Source organism: Babylonia areolata, chromosome 20, assembly GCF_041734735.1.
Source record: "Babylonia areolata isolate BAREFJ2019XMU chromosome 20, ASM4173473v1, whole genome shotgun sequence".
Classification (NCBI taxonomy): Eukaryota; Metazoa; Mollusca; class Gastropoda; order Neogastropoda; family Buccinidae; genus Babylonia; species Babylonia areolata.
In genome coordinates, this window is record NC_134895.1 from 54,464,081 (window position 1) to 54,483,083 (window position 19,003).

Below are 19,003 nucleotides of genomic sequence, written 5' to 3' on the forward strand. Positions count from 1 at the left end.
AGGATCTGGGTTCGAATCCCGATTTCACCCTTTCTCCCACGTTTGACTGGAAAAATGAAACTGAGCGTATAGGCATTCAGATGAGACGATAAACCGAGGTCACTTGTGCAGCACAGACTGGAAAAGAACCCATGGCAACATAAGTGTTGTCCTCTGGCAAAATTCTACAGCAGAAATCCACTGTGAAAAGTGTACAACTTTATATGCATGCACTCAGAACCTGACTAATGCTCTGGCTTAAGCTGCCTGTCAGGCATCTGCTTAGCAGATGTGGTGTAGCCTATTACGGATTTGTCCGAGCGCTGTTAGACTTCCTTGGAAAAGAATGAAAGAAGAAAGAAAAGCAGAAGCCGAAAGTGAAAAACTGTCTGTGCTTTCCTCCAGGGCCTGTGGACCAGTGTCAGGGGGAGGTCCGCCCTCTGGCCAGCTGTGTGTCAGGCAGTAAGCAGCTTCCTCAGCGTGCCAATGGCATCAAGAACAACGTGCTGAGGGCTGACCACATCCACTCCCAACGGAGCTGTCATGGAGCCACAGGTACACGCTTGGTGATTCAATAATAATAATGATGTACATTTATATAGCGCCCTTTCTCACTAAGAGCTCAGGGCGCTTTACATGAAAGAAAAATATTACAAGTAACATAAAACATTCATGACCACTCTTTCTCAAAAAACCCTTCCCCAACTCACATTCCCCCTGTCCCACTCTTCATACATCCAAAGTGAGCTGACATGGGTGGTGTCGGAGAAAAGGAAGCCGAGAGTACTAAAAGATAGGTTTTAAAAAGGTGAGTCTTTAGTCATGAGCGAAAAGCAGAAATAGAATCAGATGCACAGATATGATGAGGAAGGTTGTTCTAGATGTGAGCAGCAAAGAAGAAAAAGCGTTCACCATCGGTTCTTGTATTGACATGAGGAAGTTTCAAAAGGTAACAGTCAGAGGAAGAGCGGAGATTTCTTGTGGGAGTGTAAACCCTGATAGGGGGGCGGGGCGGGGGTAGGGGAGGGGGGGACTTGGGGGTGGGGTGGGGTTAAAGAATATCGTGTCGTGATGTTGTTTTTGAAAGAAATAAGATATATTTCATTGTATACGTCTGCTTCAAATATTCGTTTTATATAACCTTTCTTTTTAAACTGATCTTTTGAGCAGTGTCTCATGAGCAGTATTCTGTAGTTTTGTGCAATATTTTTATTTTAGCCTCAATTTTTTTTAAAGTGTTAGTGGTGATTGTAGTGGTAAATAGTTGTTTATCATACTTTCAGATTTGAGGCTGGATGTGTTTCGCTTTTTACGCAATAAAGTACAACAGAGCGCTATTCGATAAGATACTATTCAGTACAATACAGCAATACAGCACATAGCAATGCGCCCTAATACAGCACAGAACAGTACAGTACGGCACAATATAGTATAGCGCATGAAATATAATAATACCATACAGATTTTTACAATACAGTGCACTACCAGAACAGTGAATTAGAAAAACAGTGCAGAACAGTAGTGCAGTACAGTAAAAACAACATATAGTGAATGGATTGAAGTGCAGCGCAGTACAGTATGATACAATGCCAAACAATGCAGTGCAGTGCAACACACACACACACACACACACACACACACACACACACACACACACACACTATCATATATATATATATATGATAGTCAGTCGTGTCCGACTTTGACCATCAGAACAGCAGAGGAGGCAACTGCTGTTCCGACTATCTGGGCTAGAATTTGATTATAGTTGAAAGTGCATTGCCCAAGTTACATCCCCACACTCTCGGCCAAGACGGTTTCAGGACAGTCGGCGTTGGGGGATGGTTCCCAAAGGCCAACTCGCCCCCAAGGCTGCAGCACAAAAAGCCAGTGCAATTTTGCCTCCTAGTTTGAGAGTCATAGTCCTTCACAAAAGACAAAGCTGTAAAAGGTTTCTCAGTGCATTGGAGACACCATTGATACTGCAGTTCTCATTTTGCTGTTGGCCCAACCGTAAACGTACGTCAGTCTGTGATATAAGTATACAATACAATACAATACAATACAATACAATACAATGCAATACAATGCAATACAGCCAAGTACAGAACTGTACAGTACAGATCAGCACAACACAGTACAGTCCATTGCAGCGCAGGTCAACACATGACGCAGCAGCAGGTATACGTAAGACCCCTGTAACACCGCAGTTTGTGGCAACACTGTGGCAGGGCAAGAGGAGGACCTGCTAGCGATGGGCACACTATGGAGCCCTAACCCCCAACTCCACATCCGCGGCTCAGCCTCCATCGCCGCCGCCAGCAACTCCACCACCACTACCGCCATCATTACCTCTTCAGCCTCCCATTCCTCCAGCAAGTCTCTGTCCAATTCCATCGTCAACGGAAGCGGAAGTGGCAGTGGCGTGTTCACTTCCCCTTCCGCCACGCTGCCAGCGCGCCGCCCAGTTCCGGGTGCTACGTCCACGTTGCACACTGTGCATCCCTCGTCTGCTGTCACTGCTCTCGCCATGGGCAACGTTGTCAAGTCCAAGGATGGTCAGTAGCGATGCTACTTTTTCGTCTTTGTTACGATCGTGAAGCCCAACAAGAATGATCAGAAGTGCTGCTTTTTGGTCACTTTTTGTTGTTGTTGTTTTTGAAACAATCGTCTCCTAAAAAGAAACAATTATTATTCTGTTTGAAATAGTTCTGTCACATTGACAGCAGAATCATATATAAAAAAAAAAAAGAAATGCTAGGAGTATTTAATGTCCGATGTGAACATTTTTTGTGTCTTTAAAGAAAACAGTACTGTTAGATTTGAGGTATAACTTTTTTTGTTGGGTTGCTGTTTCTTAAATGTAAGTCAACTGTATTTTGCTTCACGATTGTCTGTGTCACTTTTACTTTAGAACTTTACACCACACTAATTTAAGATTGCAATAGATAATGTGACACACTTCTGGAATACACACTTGCCCCAATGCTTGGCACGATTACTAAACAAGCAGTACCTAAACGTTATTCAATAAACAATACTGTAAACAAGTATATTTGACAGCAAATAGTCATAAGGCAAAAGGTTACTTATGTAACAGTTAATTGGCAAATGTTGCTCTTATGTAAAAATTGCTATTGCCGACAGCTATTACATTGTTGAATTTATTATTCCGTTCTGATGTTTGTGTGAAAATATATGCCAAATCAAATATTCAAGGGATTACTTGACAGTCATGTGGCTGTTACCTTGAAAATCTGTAAATCATGTTGTGGTTGATGAAGCAGTGTGAGAGTCAGAGCAGTGAGAATTGGTGCATCTGTGTTTTATGATAGACATACCGCACGTTTATTCAGTGCATCAGCCTTTTACGATATAGCAGTGTGTGTGTGTGTGTGTGTGTGTGTGTGTGTGTGTGTGTGTTCAGCGGATCCCAAGTACAGTGACCCTGTACCGGGCGCTCCGCCCTCCTTCCAGCAGCGTCTGATGGAGCTGGCGGCCCTGGAAGCCGAGACAGTGCGCTGGGAAAGGAGCAAGAAGGTGAAGAAGAAGCCCCTCAAACAGGACAAGGACTCTTGATGATCGCTGCCTTCTATCACCACAGTTCCCTTTGTCTGTCTCCCTGCACTTTGTCAGCCTGACCTTCCTGCCCCATGTCTCCCAACCTCGTCACACGATGGGCGTTATTCTCACCCCCCCACCCCCACCCCCACGCCTCCAACTGTCTCCGACGGGCGTTATTCTCACCCCTCACTCCCCTCAACCTCCCACCTTACTCTTGTCGGCTGAATTTTCGAACCATACTGTGATGACACTCACCGGTTTTAAGGGCACCTCTGTGACTGATGAAATAACGCAGTAAATTTCGGGTTTTCACTTGGCTTCAGTATGTGCAGTAACTCGGATGTCTGGACGGCAGTGCTCATGGTCATACTTTCAATGGAGAATTCACATCAATTTTGTTTGGAGGAATTTGTTGAAAGGGTTTAGCAAACAGGCACAGTCTTGAGATGGAAAACTACAGGATATTTCTCTTCAGAATGATCAACTATACCACTCAACTGACTGGAAAATATTTAGCCTTGCACGTGAAGGTATCTGAGAAAAGGAAAGATGTATCCGGACACCCAGCATTATATCATGACATATTTCAAAATGGATGCGGGAGTGAGTTTTTGTTATTTTTTGATAACGCATGGAATTCGTGAAAAACCTTCCTTCAGGACTGCATGTGATATACTTACCTCTGAAGACGATTGATGGCCAACATGAGTGGAACATGGAATGAGGTGTGCTGTATTCAGCAATGGTGGTCATTACAAACGGAACAGTGGGTGTTCATCCTGAGCTTCTTGTTCTCAAATTAAAGCTGGAGTGTACTGGACAAAGGTGAAAGCAAAGCTATCAGAAGGAACACAAGTATTAGCCGCTTTATCTTCCTGTGACGGCCAGGCCGCTTAGCCCTGACAATGAATGAATTGTATATTACTCTAGTACTTCAATGTGAGACGTTCAGATGGTGTCTTTTGCATGCTTTGGACGTCCCTAGATGCCCTGCAATCTCTGTGGTAGACACTACAGGAGAGAGGAAGAGGGAGTGAGAGAGAGAGAGAGAAAGAGAGAGAGAGAGTTGTAGCTCACAAATATCTTCACCAGAGCCAGCATTTAGCTCTACCACCTTCAGTTACTATTTGCCACAGCCCACTCAACAGGAAACAATCAATAAACAAACAATGAAAACAAGCAAACAAACACCATTGATACAAAAATGAAATTTGTGCGTGGAACGTTCCGTCACTGAAGTTGCTTTATTCTTGCTTTTGAGTTGACCGAAAAATAGTATTTTGAAACGGTGTTAGCCCAGCTTATTGCAAAGGCCTGGCGTTTTCATAGGATGTTGGAACAATTGCCTTTTAAGGGTTTACCATTGACTGTCTGGGCCGACCAGTGGGGATTGTCGATTAACCAATAATGAACTGCAGTATATACTTTTCTTTTTTTTTTATACTTGATCCAAAATCGATCAAAACCATATTTTCAACTTAAGAAAGATTCAACAGTAGATCTTTTTTCTTGGCTCAACGTCGTTTCAGTTTCATTTGTGACAAATATTCAGATTGACACACATAGATAGAGACTGTGCTTCTTTTTATAAAGAAAACATAAATGTTGTGATTTCATTCATGTCATTGATATATTTTTTTGTGATTCGAATCCGAGGTATGATAGGTACAGAACAGAACACAACTGTAAAATTTTATATGGAGGTAGATATGGCATATAGTGAATCACTGACTAATGTTTGTGTCTCGGTAATGTGTTACTGAGATATGAAAGATGAGGGAGCATTAATATCATGCTGCTGAAAGGATCTTTCTGGTTTCTAATGTTGAAACTGCAGCAGCATGCAGTTGAACAGACCTATTTTGGTGTGAGAATTTTAATAGTGAAGAACTCAACGTATCTGGCTTGCGCAGGACTAGGAGCACCATACAACTGAACAGATGTGGTTGATGCGCAAATAGAAACAGCATACAGCGGAAGAGATAGCAGAGAAAATAAGAAGACTTCTGATTGGTGCAAAAATAGGGATACCGTACAACTTAAGACATCTGATTGGTGCAAAAATAGGGATAGCGTACAGCTGAAGACATGTGATTGGTCCAGGAATAGGGATAGCGTACAGCTGAACACATCTGATTGGTCCAGGAATAGGGATAGCGTACAGCTGAAAACATCTGATTGGTGCAGAAATAGGGGTCGTCATTACAGGTTTTGCCCAAAGGTTTGGACACACAAAACATCTGCGAGTGTGAACTGATGCGTCCGGCTTCTGAGCTGTTGATGAAGCACCCATACTCAAACCTGATTTATAAGATGCAGTTATCAATAGACAGTATCGGTACACGGGATCAAGATATCAGTATTACGGAAATAGATATATGAAACTTACCGGAAAGAATCTGTGTTAATGTGGCTTGACGCGTGTTTTCACTCAACTGTCTGGTTAAAGGACTTGGAATTCGTTTGAAGGTAAAGCTGAGTCATTGCACCAAAGTCATCCTCATCTCAGAAATGCGCGCTTTCTGAACAGACACAATTAGAAGAGGGTCTTACTTTTCCCAGTTCGGCAACTTCGATATTAAGCCATTTTAGATATTAAAAACCGACACTTTTGACAATATAGATAATACAAGGTATTAGGTAATAGGTGAGGTTAAGTAGTTAATATTTCATTTATTATGTCGCTGAAAATATCATGGTTACTTTGAAACAAGCAAGCAAAACGTAGAATTTCTACAATAAGGAAATTACATTAAACAGAAAAAAGAACTAATATTTTCGAAGACTGCGACTTTATAGCAGAAAGTGTGGCGGGATGAAAAAGAATCACGTCCAGTCAGCAAATCATTTCGGACGCGTTTGAAAAGATCAGATAAAGGTCAGGTCGTAATGTAGTTGTCATTGTCTTCATGAATCGCCGGGTCAGTTTTGAATCTACCGGCGAACAGTTGTTCATGAACCGTTTTGAATAAACTTGCTGATTTCCCATTTTGTATTTGCCTAGAACATAAAATGACTCGGTGGGATGTTTTGTTACGATGCATCATAATGACATATTTGACTAAGATATTGATTGATATAGATATGGATATTTGTTTTATATGGATATGGATATTTATATAGCGCCTATCCTCGGTCGGAGACCAAGCTCTAAGCGCTTTACACACACGGAGTCATTTACACAACAGGCTGCTCACCTGGGTAGAGCCGACTGACGGCTGCCATTGGGCGCTCATCATTCGTTTCCTGTGTCATTCAATTAAATTTTAGGCATGCACAACTACACACTCAGACAAACATGTTACATTTAACATTTTGCGTGCATGACCGTTTTGTTTATTTACCCCGCCATGTAGGCAGCCATACTCCGTTTTCGGGGGTGTGCATGCTGGGTATGTTCTTGTTTCCATAACCCACCGAATGCTGACATGGATTACAGGATCTTTAACGTGCGTATTTGATCTTCTGCGTGCGTATACACACGAAGGGGGTGCAGGCACTGGCAGGTCTGCACAAATGTTGACCTGGGAGATCGGAAAAATCTCCACCCTTTACCCACCAGACGCCACCGAGATTCGAACCCGGGACCCTCAGATTGAAAGTCCAACGCTTTAGCCACTCGGCTATTAAGAAAAATAGTTCTGTTTGATATGCTCCTGGTGTGATGCTGTTAATGGCTAATCTTTCAGTTTGTTTCATGCAAGTAAACAATACAATATATAATGAAAATAAAGTACTATTCACTGCATTTTTATATCTCGAATACTGACTTCAGAGATAGGTACTGTTTATTATTAAAAAAAAAAAATAAAAAAGCAGGTCACATACTCGCTCTAATGTGTACTTGCATATGTTATGTATGTGTGTGATTATACATGCCTGTTATCTTAATCGTTTTTTTTTTTTTTTTTTTTTTTAATGTTGTTGAATTTATCTCTCTTTTTTGTTTTGAGGGCTGGAGGTAAAGAAGTATGCATGCTTATTCCACATCCCTCATTATTGTTATCGCTAGCATTATGTTTCTTGTACACTGCAGGCAAACCACTTTCACTTTCAGATGAACAGCCACATTTCTTTCAAGCCAGAATTTGAAGCTACTTCAAAGCATACTCGTTGAGACGAAAAGATCAAACAAACAAACAAACAAAACAAAAAAACACAAAAAAAACCCCAGTGTCCCCCCTCCCCCCCCCCAAAAAAAAAACAACAAAAAAAAAACAAAACAAACAAAAACCACACAGAAACACACTAATGAGAGCAACGACGCTCATGTAAGTCACACACACATCAGAGAAGCAGAGTTCACTGTCGGAATGTAAAAAAAACAACAAACAAAAAAAAACCCCCAAAAACCCACAACAACTAAACAGTGGTTACACAAGCTTTTCTGTCATCTAGGACACAAGACACACGGTGTTAAAGTTTATCACCACACTCTTTAAGAGTTGGTATTTTGGTCTGGTCAGTTCATTCCATCTTTACTGCACGTCATATCAATGATAGCGTCTTTCGTGATGTCATTGCGAATTAGACTATCAAACGTATGTACTTTGGCTGTTTTTAACACTGAAGAATCAAGCTTTTGCGCGCGCGTTTGTGTGTGCTTGTGTGTGTGTGTGGAGGGGGGTGGGTGGGTACAGGAGATCGGGAGAAAAGTAGATTAGTTTGTTGATTTTTATCAATTCATCACACCCAGTCAAGGTACGAAAAACACTATTGGCTTGAAGAAAATTTGAAGAACGTGAATTGTTTCTTACATCTTGTTCATAAAACCTCCTGCAGTCGCACTCCGGGGTTCAAAGGGATCATCCCTGTGTTCCCCCACATCAGTGTTCCCACAGGTTTATGTTCCCACAGGTCTATGGCCACTACTGATCCTAACTGACCACAGCCTAAAGTGCATTGGGCTGTTTTGTCATGTCTGAGCAATATTTTGTAAGCTGCCTGTGTACTACTGACCGGTGCTGACCGCTAACTGTTCAGATTCTGATAACTTTTAATAGTGTCCGATTGCATGACTGTGACCGTTACGCAGTGTTATGACTTCTTGACATGATTTGACTATTAGCTGTCCACTGCTCATCAATGTTGACCAGTCCTGGCCTCTACTTGCCACCACTGACCCCAACGCAAGAGTGTTCTAATTCGTTGTTTGTCTCGTTTGTGCATTAATATCACGCGTTAGATTTTTTTTTTTTATCGTAAACTGACCACTGCTGACAGCTTTCTAAAATGTGTTCAGTGTATATTTCTGTGATTTGTTTTGTCAGTATTAGAACTGGTCGTTGACTGACTGTCGCGCCCTTGGACGGGACCTACCTTCTCACACAAAAGGAATCAGGAACTTGGGAAGTTGAATAAAGTTTTATTCCCACGCAAACAATTGCAAACCCCGAACCAATAAAAAATATACTATTATAAACTTTGACATACAACTCATGCACTCAAAGCACACACATGCACGCACGCACACGCACGCACACACACACACACACACACACACACACACACACGCTCCAACACATGTGCATGATTTCACACACATACTTGGATCCCAAATGATGACTGATTACGAAAGTCGATGATGGATGTCCTTTTGCCCTCCCTCTGAAGCTGGAACATGAGGGAAAGAAGGGGAGGAGACAAGCACAAATCTTGACCTCTCCCACCTACCCCTGATCTCTCTCACCTACCCCTGACCTCTCCCACCAACCCCTGACCGCAGACGGCGAGCGGCACTGATGAAGGGGCTGGTGCAAGAGCTGAAGGGATAAGTTCCACACAAGATGAAGTTGAACGACGATGACCGCGACGAAGGACGACGATAAGATGGGTGAAAGGGTGATGTTGGGGGATGGTCAAGGGGCGTAGTTGGACCGGGAAAAGGGGAATAATTTGGTGGGGCGAAAGGCAATAAATGGGCTGTAGTGTCCACGCTCAACCTAGAACGCCGTTGCAGTCTGGCGAAGAGACGTTGGCCCGTTTGCCGTCCCAGCGGACTCGGGCGGAAAAGAAAATACCAAGAACAGGCCTAAAAGGCCAAGATTACTATGACAGTATTATCCCGAAACTAGCATAAACATCAGAAGAACGATTTTAGGATTAATTCAATTATGCTGTTAGAAAGTGTGCATTAACCACTGTACTTTGCAACAATGGCTCAGTTCCAATAAATGGTTTACGCAAAACCCAACCAGCTCCAAAACCACCACCACTACTACTACTTCTACTGCCACTACCACCACCATTACTTGGGACGTATTAATATACGAAAGAATTACAACAATGAACTTTATTCCCCAAAATTCTAGGAAGCTTTTTATCTACGAAGAGTACTGATTTGATTAAGTGCAACAAGAAAATCAAATAACGACGTATAACATCAAACGAGCTAGCAAACCACTTTTACATTATACAGAAGCATTTTGAAAGATACCCCATCCTATTCATCCAAAGTGGCATTCACACAAAAAACAAGAACAAAATTTAAATGTTTAACGAACATAAATATAAGCTACTCACATGGAACAGCTTGTTCCCATGGTTAACTTGTTTAGTCAGGAAACCCGACTTCAACACCCACATGTTGCTCAGAACTGGGCAACACATATTGCCACACACACAACATCCAGGTGTTACTTTTTGAGAGCTCTACCGCGCGTCTGTCTTCCAAAAACCAGTTTTTAAAATTTCAGCTGCTGCTGCCCTGAGTACACCTTAATGGAGAAAAAAAACCAAAAAAAAACCAGCACGTGAAAACCCAAGAAATGCCACTATGTGCAACTCAAACAGACAAAAACAACAGGCGTTCGAAGTTTACACATGATACAAATATATCCATACCTGACAGGCACACGAAATAGAAAAGAACAAAAGGTCAAAATGTAATCCATCTCGCGACACTGATCACTACTGACTTCTATTGATCATTGCTGACCACTGCGGACTAGAGTTGACTATGATCCCCAAAATGTCAGAATTCCGCATTACAACCATGAAGTGTTATGTTAACATTATGAATTATGGAAACTCTCTTATGCAATACTATAACTTTTTAATTGGTTTTGACCACTGACCACTATTGGCCACTGCTTTCCACTGACGAAAATCCAAAAGTGCATTGGTAATGAAACAAAGATTTAGGATATGCAGACACGAGGGAACAGATCTGTGGGAACATTAACCTAGGGCATATAGACCTACCACCACAAATCTGTAGGATCATACACCTGGGGCATATACAGACCTAGGGGAACTTAAAAGTGGGGGAATATAGATATGTTCCCAGTTCAAATGTCTGTCATGTTTAACTGGCGATTACTCTTGGATGAATTGAGCAGGGAAATGGATTACTAATACGCCTGCTTTTTATTTTTAACGTGAATATCCAGGACCTCAATCTGAAGTGTTTCCTGCATTTGACTTTCGACATTTTATTCAAAGACTTTTATATTTTTTTCATTTTTTTCGTATACTATTTTTAAGTCACAAAATGTGCACAACCATCTTGACAAGATATCAAATTATCCATGCACATTAAATGTGCTTTTTGTGTTGAAAATAAAAAGAAAGACAAATGAAAATAAAAGAAAGTACTGAAATGGATAAAAGACACTGAGAGTGAGGGAGAGAGAGAGAGAGAGAGAGAGAGAGAGAGAGAGAGATGTGTATTTGTACGGGCCTGTTAAATTCACAAAAATCCGGACATTTGAAATTTGAGATTATTGGAACATGGATAATGTGTTTTAAACACCAGTTTTTCTCGCATTTTCGGCATGATTTTTGAGTGAGTGCTATTCTCTTCGTAGAACAACAACCACAACAGATTTTGTACATTCTGGGAAAATCAGTTACTTTGCAGATTGGCAAAAAAATATAGACTAGGAAAAATAGGAAAGAGTCATGTCATTTAGAACACGATTACATGCGTGTCTGATCTCATATTCGTAATTTATTATTTTTTCTTTCGATTACTTTCTTCAAGCACAGATTTGGGGTATTATCCAAGTGTGCACGTCGTCACCTATTGTTCCTTAGCACTCGAAAGAAATTACACACACACACACACACACACACACACACACACACACACACACACACACACACACCCTATATGAATTCCTGTCGAGAAATCATACTTCGACAGCGTCACATAGTAACACAATCTGAAGAGTTAGTGGTCAGCTGTTGTAAGTTAACAGTCAAAAACCTACCAACCGTCAAAAACGATGCACACGAATTACAAGAACACTTTCAGTTTGTAATTAGTTGTCAGCATGGGCATGTAGTGGTCAGTATCAGTCAGCAGAAGTCAGCAGTGGTCAGTTAATAGCTATGGTTAAATCCTGCCAAAAAGTCGTAATACTTCATTACCAGTTTTTGATTAAATGGTCAAGTGTCGGTCAAAAACCTGCCAATAACGCAATCTGAACACTTTTGGGTAATGTTCAGCAGTGGGCAGCAATCGGCACACACCGAAGTGTAAATGGTGAAAACCTGTCGAGAGGTTAAAACAAGGCACACACATGTCCAAACACGCACGGAGTGTATTGAAATATAAAACAAACGCAGAAAAGTTTGTGTCCGTAAGGCGGAGGAAGGCATGACGCTTTGGGACGGATTTCCAATTAATGTAAGTGGGGGACTGAAACAGCAGCGTTTTTGTAAAGTACCTAGAGCAGATTTCTGGATAGTGTGCTATATAAGTATCCATTATTATTATTATTATTATCATTATTATTAACAAAGTGCAATCATGGTCTCTGTATCAAGTCTGTTGAGACCCCACATCTCAGAAGCGTACAAAAGAATGGACTGTACCTGAGCATCAAATATTTTGAAAAAAACAGTTTTTGGAAATATCATTCAGCTTCGTTATAATATCTTATACAGTCAATACATGCATATTTGCCTTTTACTGCTAAGGTCTCTACTCCTCTGATTATACTCGTTTTTGTTGTAAAAACAAACCCTAAATAATTATATTCATTTACTACAGGGCATTTCCATCGAGATTCCACTTTTCATTTCTTCCCCCAAAGCCACCTTTTCGAAAAACCATCACTTTAGTTTTGTCAGTATTTACACTCAGGAAGAGTGTTTTACATACGTTATTCGAAGATCTGTGGGAGCGAGTGGGACAGGAACCAGTGGCCAAGCAGATACTGCGGAGGAAGTGGGGCTGGATCGGACACACCCTCAGGAAGCCAGCGTCCAGCATCACACGCCAAGCCCTGACCTGGAACCCGCAGGGAAAGAGGAAGAGAGGCCGGCCTCGCAACAGCTGGAGGCGAGATACCGAGGCAGAGCTGAAGCAGCAAGGGACCAACTGGACTGGAATGGCCAGAACAGCCCAGAACAGAGTGCGATGGCGAGGGGTCGTCGATGGCCTATGCTCCACCAGGAGCGATGGGCAAAATGAATGAATGAATTCAGAATATTTATTTGATTTTGCAGACCAGTCGCAGTGTTAGATAGCAGAACAATATCATCCGCGAACAGAAGAATGTACAACTCCAATAAATCCGGCAAAAACTTAATTCCATGAATACCATTGTTTTCAAATGCTGATGCAATTTCGTTAACAAATCACGAAAACAATATAGGGCTTAAAATACATCCCTGCCTTAGGCCAACGGGACAATCGAAAAACTGATAACTTATCTTCAATATGTACACAAGACGTAACACATTTATACACAGCAATGATAGTATTCATAAATGTTTCATTTATGCCATTCTGAATCAAAATATCAAATAAAGACTGCCGTTGCACAAAGTCAAATGCTTTTCTCAGGTCAACAAAACAACGATATCCGCGAAGAAAAGGAAAAAGAAAAAGGAAAAGAAGCCATTCAGCATTGCGATGGAATCAAGGACATGCTTATATCTGTGGTTAACTGTTATATTCTGTTAAAGGGATACAATGTTCAGTGAACTGGCCATTGTGCTGACTGTTGTGAGTTGTGCCCCTGTCTCTTTGTCACTCTCAGTCCGTCAGTCGGTTTGCAGTTTAGTGCTACACACAAATGTGTATGTCTGTTTGAAAACAAAAAAGCGAAACTTACCAGGTTCATCTCATTGAAAATTCCTGCGAAGTTATTGCAGACCTTAACGGAATGCACACGAGAGCCGCGCGTTGCGGTATATAGAGCTAGGAGGGAACGCTCTGTCTTTTGTTCACTGAACTGATAGTTTACCTGCCCTGTTTTATCATCAGGTTTTGTTCACTGAACTGATAGTTTACCTGCCCTGTTTTATCATCAGGTTTTGTTCACTGAACTGATAGTTTACCTGCCCTGTTTTATCATCAGATTTTGTTCACTGAACTGATAGTTTTCCTGCCCTGTTTTATCATCAGGTTTTGTTCACTGAACTGATAGTGTACCTGCCCTGTTTTATCATCAGGTTTTGTTCACTGAACTGATAGTGTACCTGCCCTGTTTTATCATCAGGTTTTGTTCACTGAACTGATAGTTTACCTGCCCTGTTTTATCATCAGATTTTGTTCACTGAACTGATAGTTTTCCTGCCCTGTTTTATCATCAGGTTTTGTTCACTGAACTGATAGTGTACCTGCCCTGTTTTATCATCAGGTTTTGTTCACAGAACTGATAGTGTACCTGCCCTGTTTTATCATCAGGTTTTGTTCACTGAACTGATAGTGTACCTGCCCTGTTTTATCATCAGATTTTGTTCACTGAACTGATAGTTTACCTGCCCTGTTTTATCATCAGGTTTTGTTCACTGAACTGATAGTTTACCTGCCCTGTTTTATCATCAGGTTTTGTTCACTGAACTGATAGTTTTCCTGCCCTGTTTTATCATCAGGTTTTGTTCACTGAACTGATAGTTTACCTGCCCTGTTTTATCATCAGATTTTGGTTTTTTTTGTTGTCGTCGTTTGTTTTCCTTTTTTTTTTTGGGGGGGGGGGGGGGGGGGGCGATGACAACGACAATCATGATAGTGACAGTGGCGTTAGCGAAGATATCAACAGTAATGACACTGAAACACATCTATTCATTGTATTTCACATAAGATGGATCACTGCAATGATTCGACTTCAAATTCAACATCGGAATCAACAGCAAGCAACGAAACTAAAGCAGTGTCTATAAATCCAAGAGAAATAAGATAGTAGTAGTAGTAGTAGTAGTAGTAGTAATAATGGTATTTATATAGCGCTGAATTTTGTGCAGAGACAAATCAAAGCGCACCAGTCATTCAGACGCATGCATAACTCTAAAACTGGAGAAGCTGAAGACAAGGAAGAGGCAGGGAAGGGAGGCTATTTTGGGAAGCGGTGGGTTTTAAGGCCTTGACGAAGCGAAAGAGAAAGTTCATTCCAATTGCAAGGTCCAGAGACAGAGAAAGAACGGCGGCCAACAGTCGAGTATTTGCAACTGGGTATGCGTAAATATAACATAATATGATATAATATGATAAGACCTGAACCCAATTTTAGGCGAGGGATGTTAGGAATAACAGCAAAATGATTAACTTTCTACATCAATATGAAAGAAAACGTGTTTCAAAATGTCCTGCCCTCACGTAAGGAGCGTGAAAATTGGAACAAATTAATGGTTTTGATGTTTGTTGTGATGCAACCTTTTCTGTCACATTTTTTTTTAATGTTCTTCATTTCATGCTTGCTCATATGTTCATCAGTTTGTGTCAGCATCCTTTCGCATGCAAAACTGCACTGAAAATAGATTCCTAGAATCAAAGAAGACGCTCACAACATGAAAATATTACTTTGAAAACAGTGAAAGAATAACAAATCAACCAGCCAAGTACACACAAAAGGAAACACACACACACACACACAAACACACACACACACACACACACACACACACACACACACACTAACTCACTCACTCACTCACTCACTTATTCACTCAATGACATACACATGTATTCACACATTTTTTTTAAACCAGTACTGTGCCATCAACTTCACCGTCTGTTGTTCATGTCTTCACTAACGCCACTGTCATTATCATGATCGTCATTGTCTTCGTCCCCCATTGAGAGAAATCGTGGGATTGCGATAAATCGTGGGCTTACAATGAAGCCAGGCAAGCAAACAGCCCCAAACTCCAAACATGCACGACCTTCTTCCTAAAAGGACGAGGGCACAAAGCCACGAAAGTTGTCATGACGGGACAGAGCGATTTGAATCACTGCAAAACACTAACCCAGAGGCAGCACTCGATTAGAAATGTGAAACCGAGAGCCCCCAAACTGATGACCGAGCTGGGTGGGTTGGGCGCATGAGGAACGACACGCACAACAAGTGACCTCCACCCGAGAACGTCATGTTGTTCTGTCAACCTTGTTTACCACTCAGTTAGAGCAGCCAGCCCACCCAGCGTCCTACAGCAAGGCAAAGGCCATACTGAGACACAGCTTCAGGAAAGCATGGCGCCAACGTCTGGACATCGGGCCGAAAGACGAAAACGACGGCATCCATGAGCTGGACAGAGCGGAACAGGCCACAATTTTCAGACTGTGAACGTTTCGTTTATTCATTTATAGTCTGATCATCGATGATAATATTTTAGACTGAAAATAAATGATATTATTAACATAATTATTACCATTATTTGGATTATTGTCATTTCTTTCATGATGATGATGATTGCTATTATTAATTACAAATCAACATTTCTGTATATTTGAATGAAAACGGGGTCGGTCGAGGTGGAGGGGAGGGGGAGCGAGGGGGAGGGGACTAAGAAAGGAAGAGAGAGACAGAGACACAGAGAGAGACAGAGAGAGAGAGAGAGAGAGAGAGAGAGAGAGAGAGAGAGAACAGAATGTGCAAAAGAAAGAGTTCAAAATGTAAAATGGAGAGGGTGGGTGTCAGTGATTGGAAGGGTGTGTGTGAGAGGGGGACGGGGGAAGCGGGATTAGGAAAAAAAATCAATAATCAAATATTGTATGCACTACTTATGTAGTTTATTATTTGAAAAGAGGTTGATGTGGGGACCTACAATAAACAACCAACTGGACTATTTTAGCTAACTTTAATAAAGAACATTTTGAAATAATTATATAACTTAAAAACAACAACAACAACATTTGATAATAATAACGTTTGAAACTGGTAACATGTGTTCAGTAATTTCTGGAGGCAAAAAAGATTTCATTTCTAAACAGCAGGTTAAAACGTGCTCTACCGTTAAACGTCCTTTGCAAATGCATTCAGTATTTTCACAATATTTGTGTATGGGGCATTTAGTAATAACCTAAATGCCATGCTCTTAACAGCCCTGCCAGTTCTTTAAGCATTTAATAAGTGAGAAGTGTTAACTTCAAAAGACAGAAAGGAATTTAGCAAATTTCTTTCAACAATATTACACATTTCAGATGATAGGTAAACGATGAGGAAGTTCAACTGCATTTAAAGTCAGCTCCTCTCCCATCTCCGCCGTCTGAAGATACCACCTTCTGACCAGTGCCCTTGTGGCACAGGCCCACAGACCCCCTCCCATATCCTGCAGTCCTGCCCCACCTTCCACGCTCTGAGACGCCAGGCATGACCCAGACCTGTGGGGTTCCAGGAGAAACTGTGGGGATCGGCGGGGTCCCTGCGATGGACCACGGACTTCGCTGATCTGACCGGACTGAAAATCTAGCGTGGCCAGGGAACGCTGAAGAAGAATAAGTTAACGACTTCACACAATCCCAATTAAAAATCATGCAGTTGGCTCCAGGCGTGTTTCTTTAATTTTAAAAAATACATTTTAAAAATTATTATTATTATTATATTTGACTCACTTGTGTAAACAAAGTGAGCCTATGTTTCAACCCGGTGTTCTATTGTCTGTGTGTGTGTGTGTGTGTGTGTGTGTGTGTGTGTGTGTGTGTGTGTGTGTGTGTGTGTGTGTGTGTCGTCGTAAACTTTAACATTGACATTTTCTCTGCAAATACTTTGTCAGTTGACCCCAAATTAGGCATAAAAATAGGAAAAATTCAGTTCTCTCCAGTCATCTTGTTTAAAACAATATTGCACCTCTGGGATGGGCACAAAAAACAAAAAACAAAACAAAAAAAAAAACACACACACACAAAAACCCAACTCCAAATTATATGCAAACTGCATTTACTGTTATATTTATATTTTTTGTATTCTCTAAACTTGGCACTTTGATCTGATATTCTGACCCAACAACAAGAGCAGTCATTATTATCTCTCTTTTTTTTCAAGCAGGAACTTCTTTTGCTAAGCATGGAAGTTTTATTTATTTTGCAAACGTTTTGGTGCATCACAAGTGAGTCTTGAAGGCCTTGCCTCTCTTGTTTTTTTTAATGAAATGATGCATTTTTCTGCTGACGCACCGTCACGTGTTGAACGATAAAATTGCCCTCAGACGGATTTCACAAAGACACATGCATTCTCTCTCTCTCTCTCTCTCTCTCTCACACACACGGGGGAAAAAGACAAAAACTGCTTGCATTGATCAATATAGCTAAGAAGCCCACAGACCAAATCACCTTTGCCTTTGGCAGTAAATTCCACTGGGGGGGGATGGGCTTCATGTTTCATCACGCGATCCTGATGATGAAACCATTGGATTGGTTTTTGTTCTGTTCTCTTTCCAAATGATGCACATGACGATGACGATGACGATGATTTCGCATTTTCTGCTGTCACATCGTGTCTGTCGACATGCTTATCGGACTGAAGCTGCTGCATAATGTAAAAAGGAAAATGATTTGCATTTAAAGGAATCAACGCTTCGTTTTGCCTTTGGCAGTACATTCCACTGGTGAGTTGGCTTCATGTTTCAGTCTATAAAAGCTCAGGACAAACTGCAAAGTTCTAAAGCGTGGCGCATCAGCTGAAGAGGGTAAGCATTGATCACTCGTCGACTGGTATGAAGACAAGTCTTAGCTGGTTACCTTAATGATGTAAAAACTAACTCCTCATCGACTGACTTTGCTGAATGTCTCAATGAAGTAAAAACTACATGCTAACCATCGAGCTGATTTCCTGAATGATATAAAACCAACATTACGTCAGTCATCGACTGGTGTGAAGACATAGTCTTTGCTGATTTCCTGAATGATGTAAAACGTCAAGAACAAGTCCACAGCATGATGGCAAATCTAGCCCCAGTGATGTGAGGCGAGGACTGATTCATGAAAATAAATGCGCGTGGCGAAGAAACAACATCCGTTCCAATTTTTTCTCGATAATCAAACATTTTATGATGTTCTGTAGAAACAAAGAAACTCGCTAAAGGACAGATAAATCTATGGTGACAATAGCACTGACCTAAGAAAAGAAGTAAAAAGAATACTCTGTGGAAATTGAACAGGAGATAAAAACTGTGAAAGTTAGATTCCTTTCTCCAACACGATAAATAATTCACAAACAAAAACAAGGTTTTCTAAAAAGTGTTCTGAAGAATATTTCTATTTTCATTTTTATTTTTTACCAAATCCTAG

At 41.1% G+C, this 19,003-nt stretch overlaps 1 protein-coding gene across 1 annotated transcript in view; it reads left to right on the forward strand.

The window, feature by feature from the left end:
• The window catches only part of LOC143294740 (uncharacterized), a 66,071-nt gene extending 57,931 nt beyond the window's left edge, over positions 1 to 8,140 (forward strand). The window contains exons 4-6 of the mRNA XM_076606197.1: positions 385 to 534; positions 2,211 to 2,537; positions 3,407 to 8,140. Coding sequence (XP_076462312.1) covers positions 385 to 534; positions 2,211 to 2,537; positions 3,407 to 3,558 — 629 coding nt within the window. The 3' untranslated portion in view covers positions 3,559 to 8,140. The remainder of the gene's footprint in view (positions 1 to 384; positions 535 to 2,210; positions 2,538 to 3,406) is intronic.
• Positions 8,141 to 19,003: the final 10,863 nt, after the last annotated feature.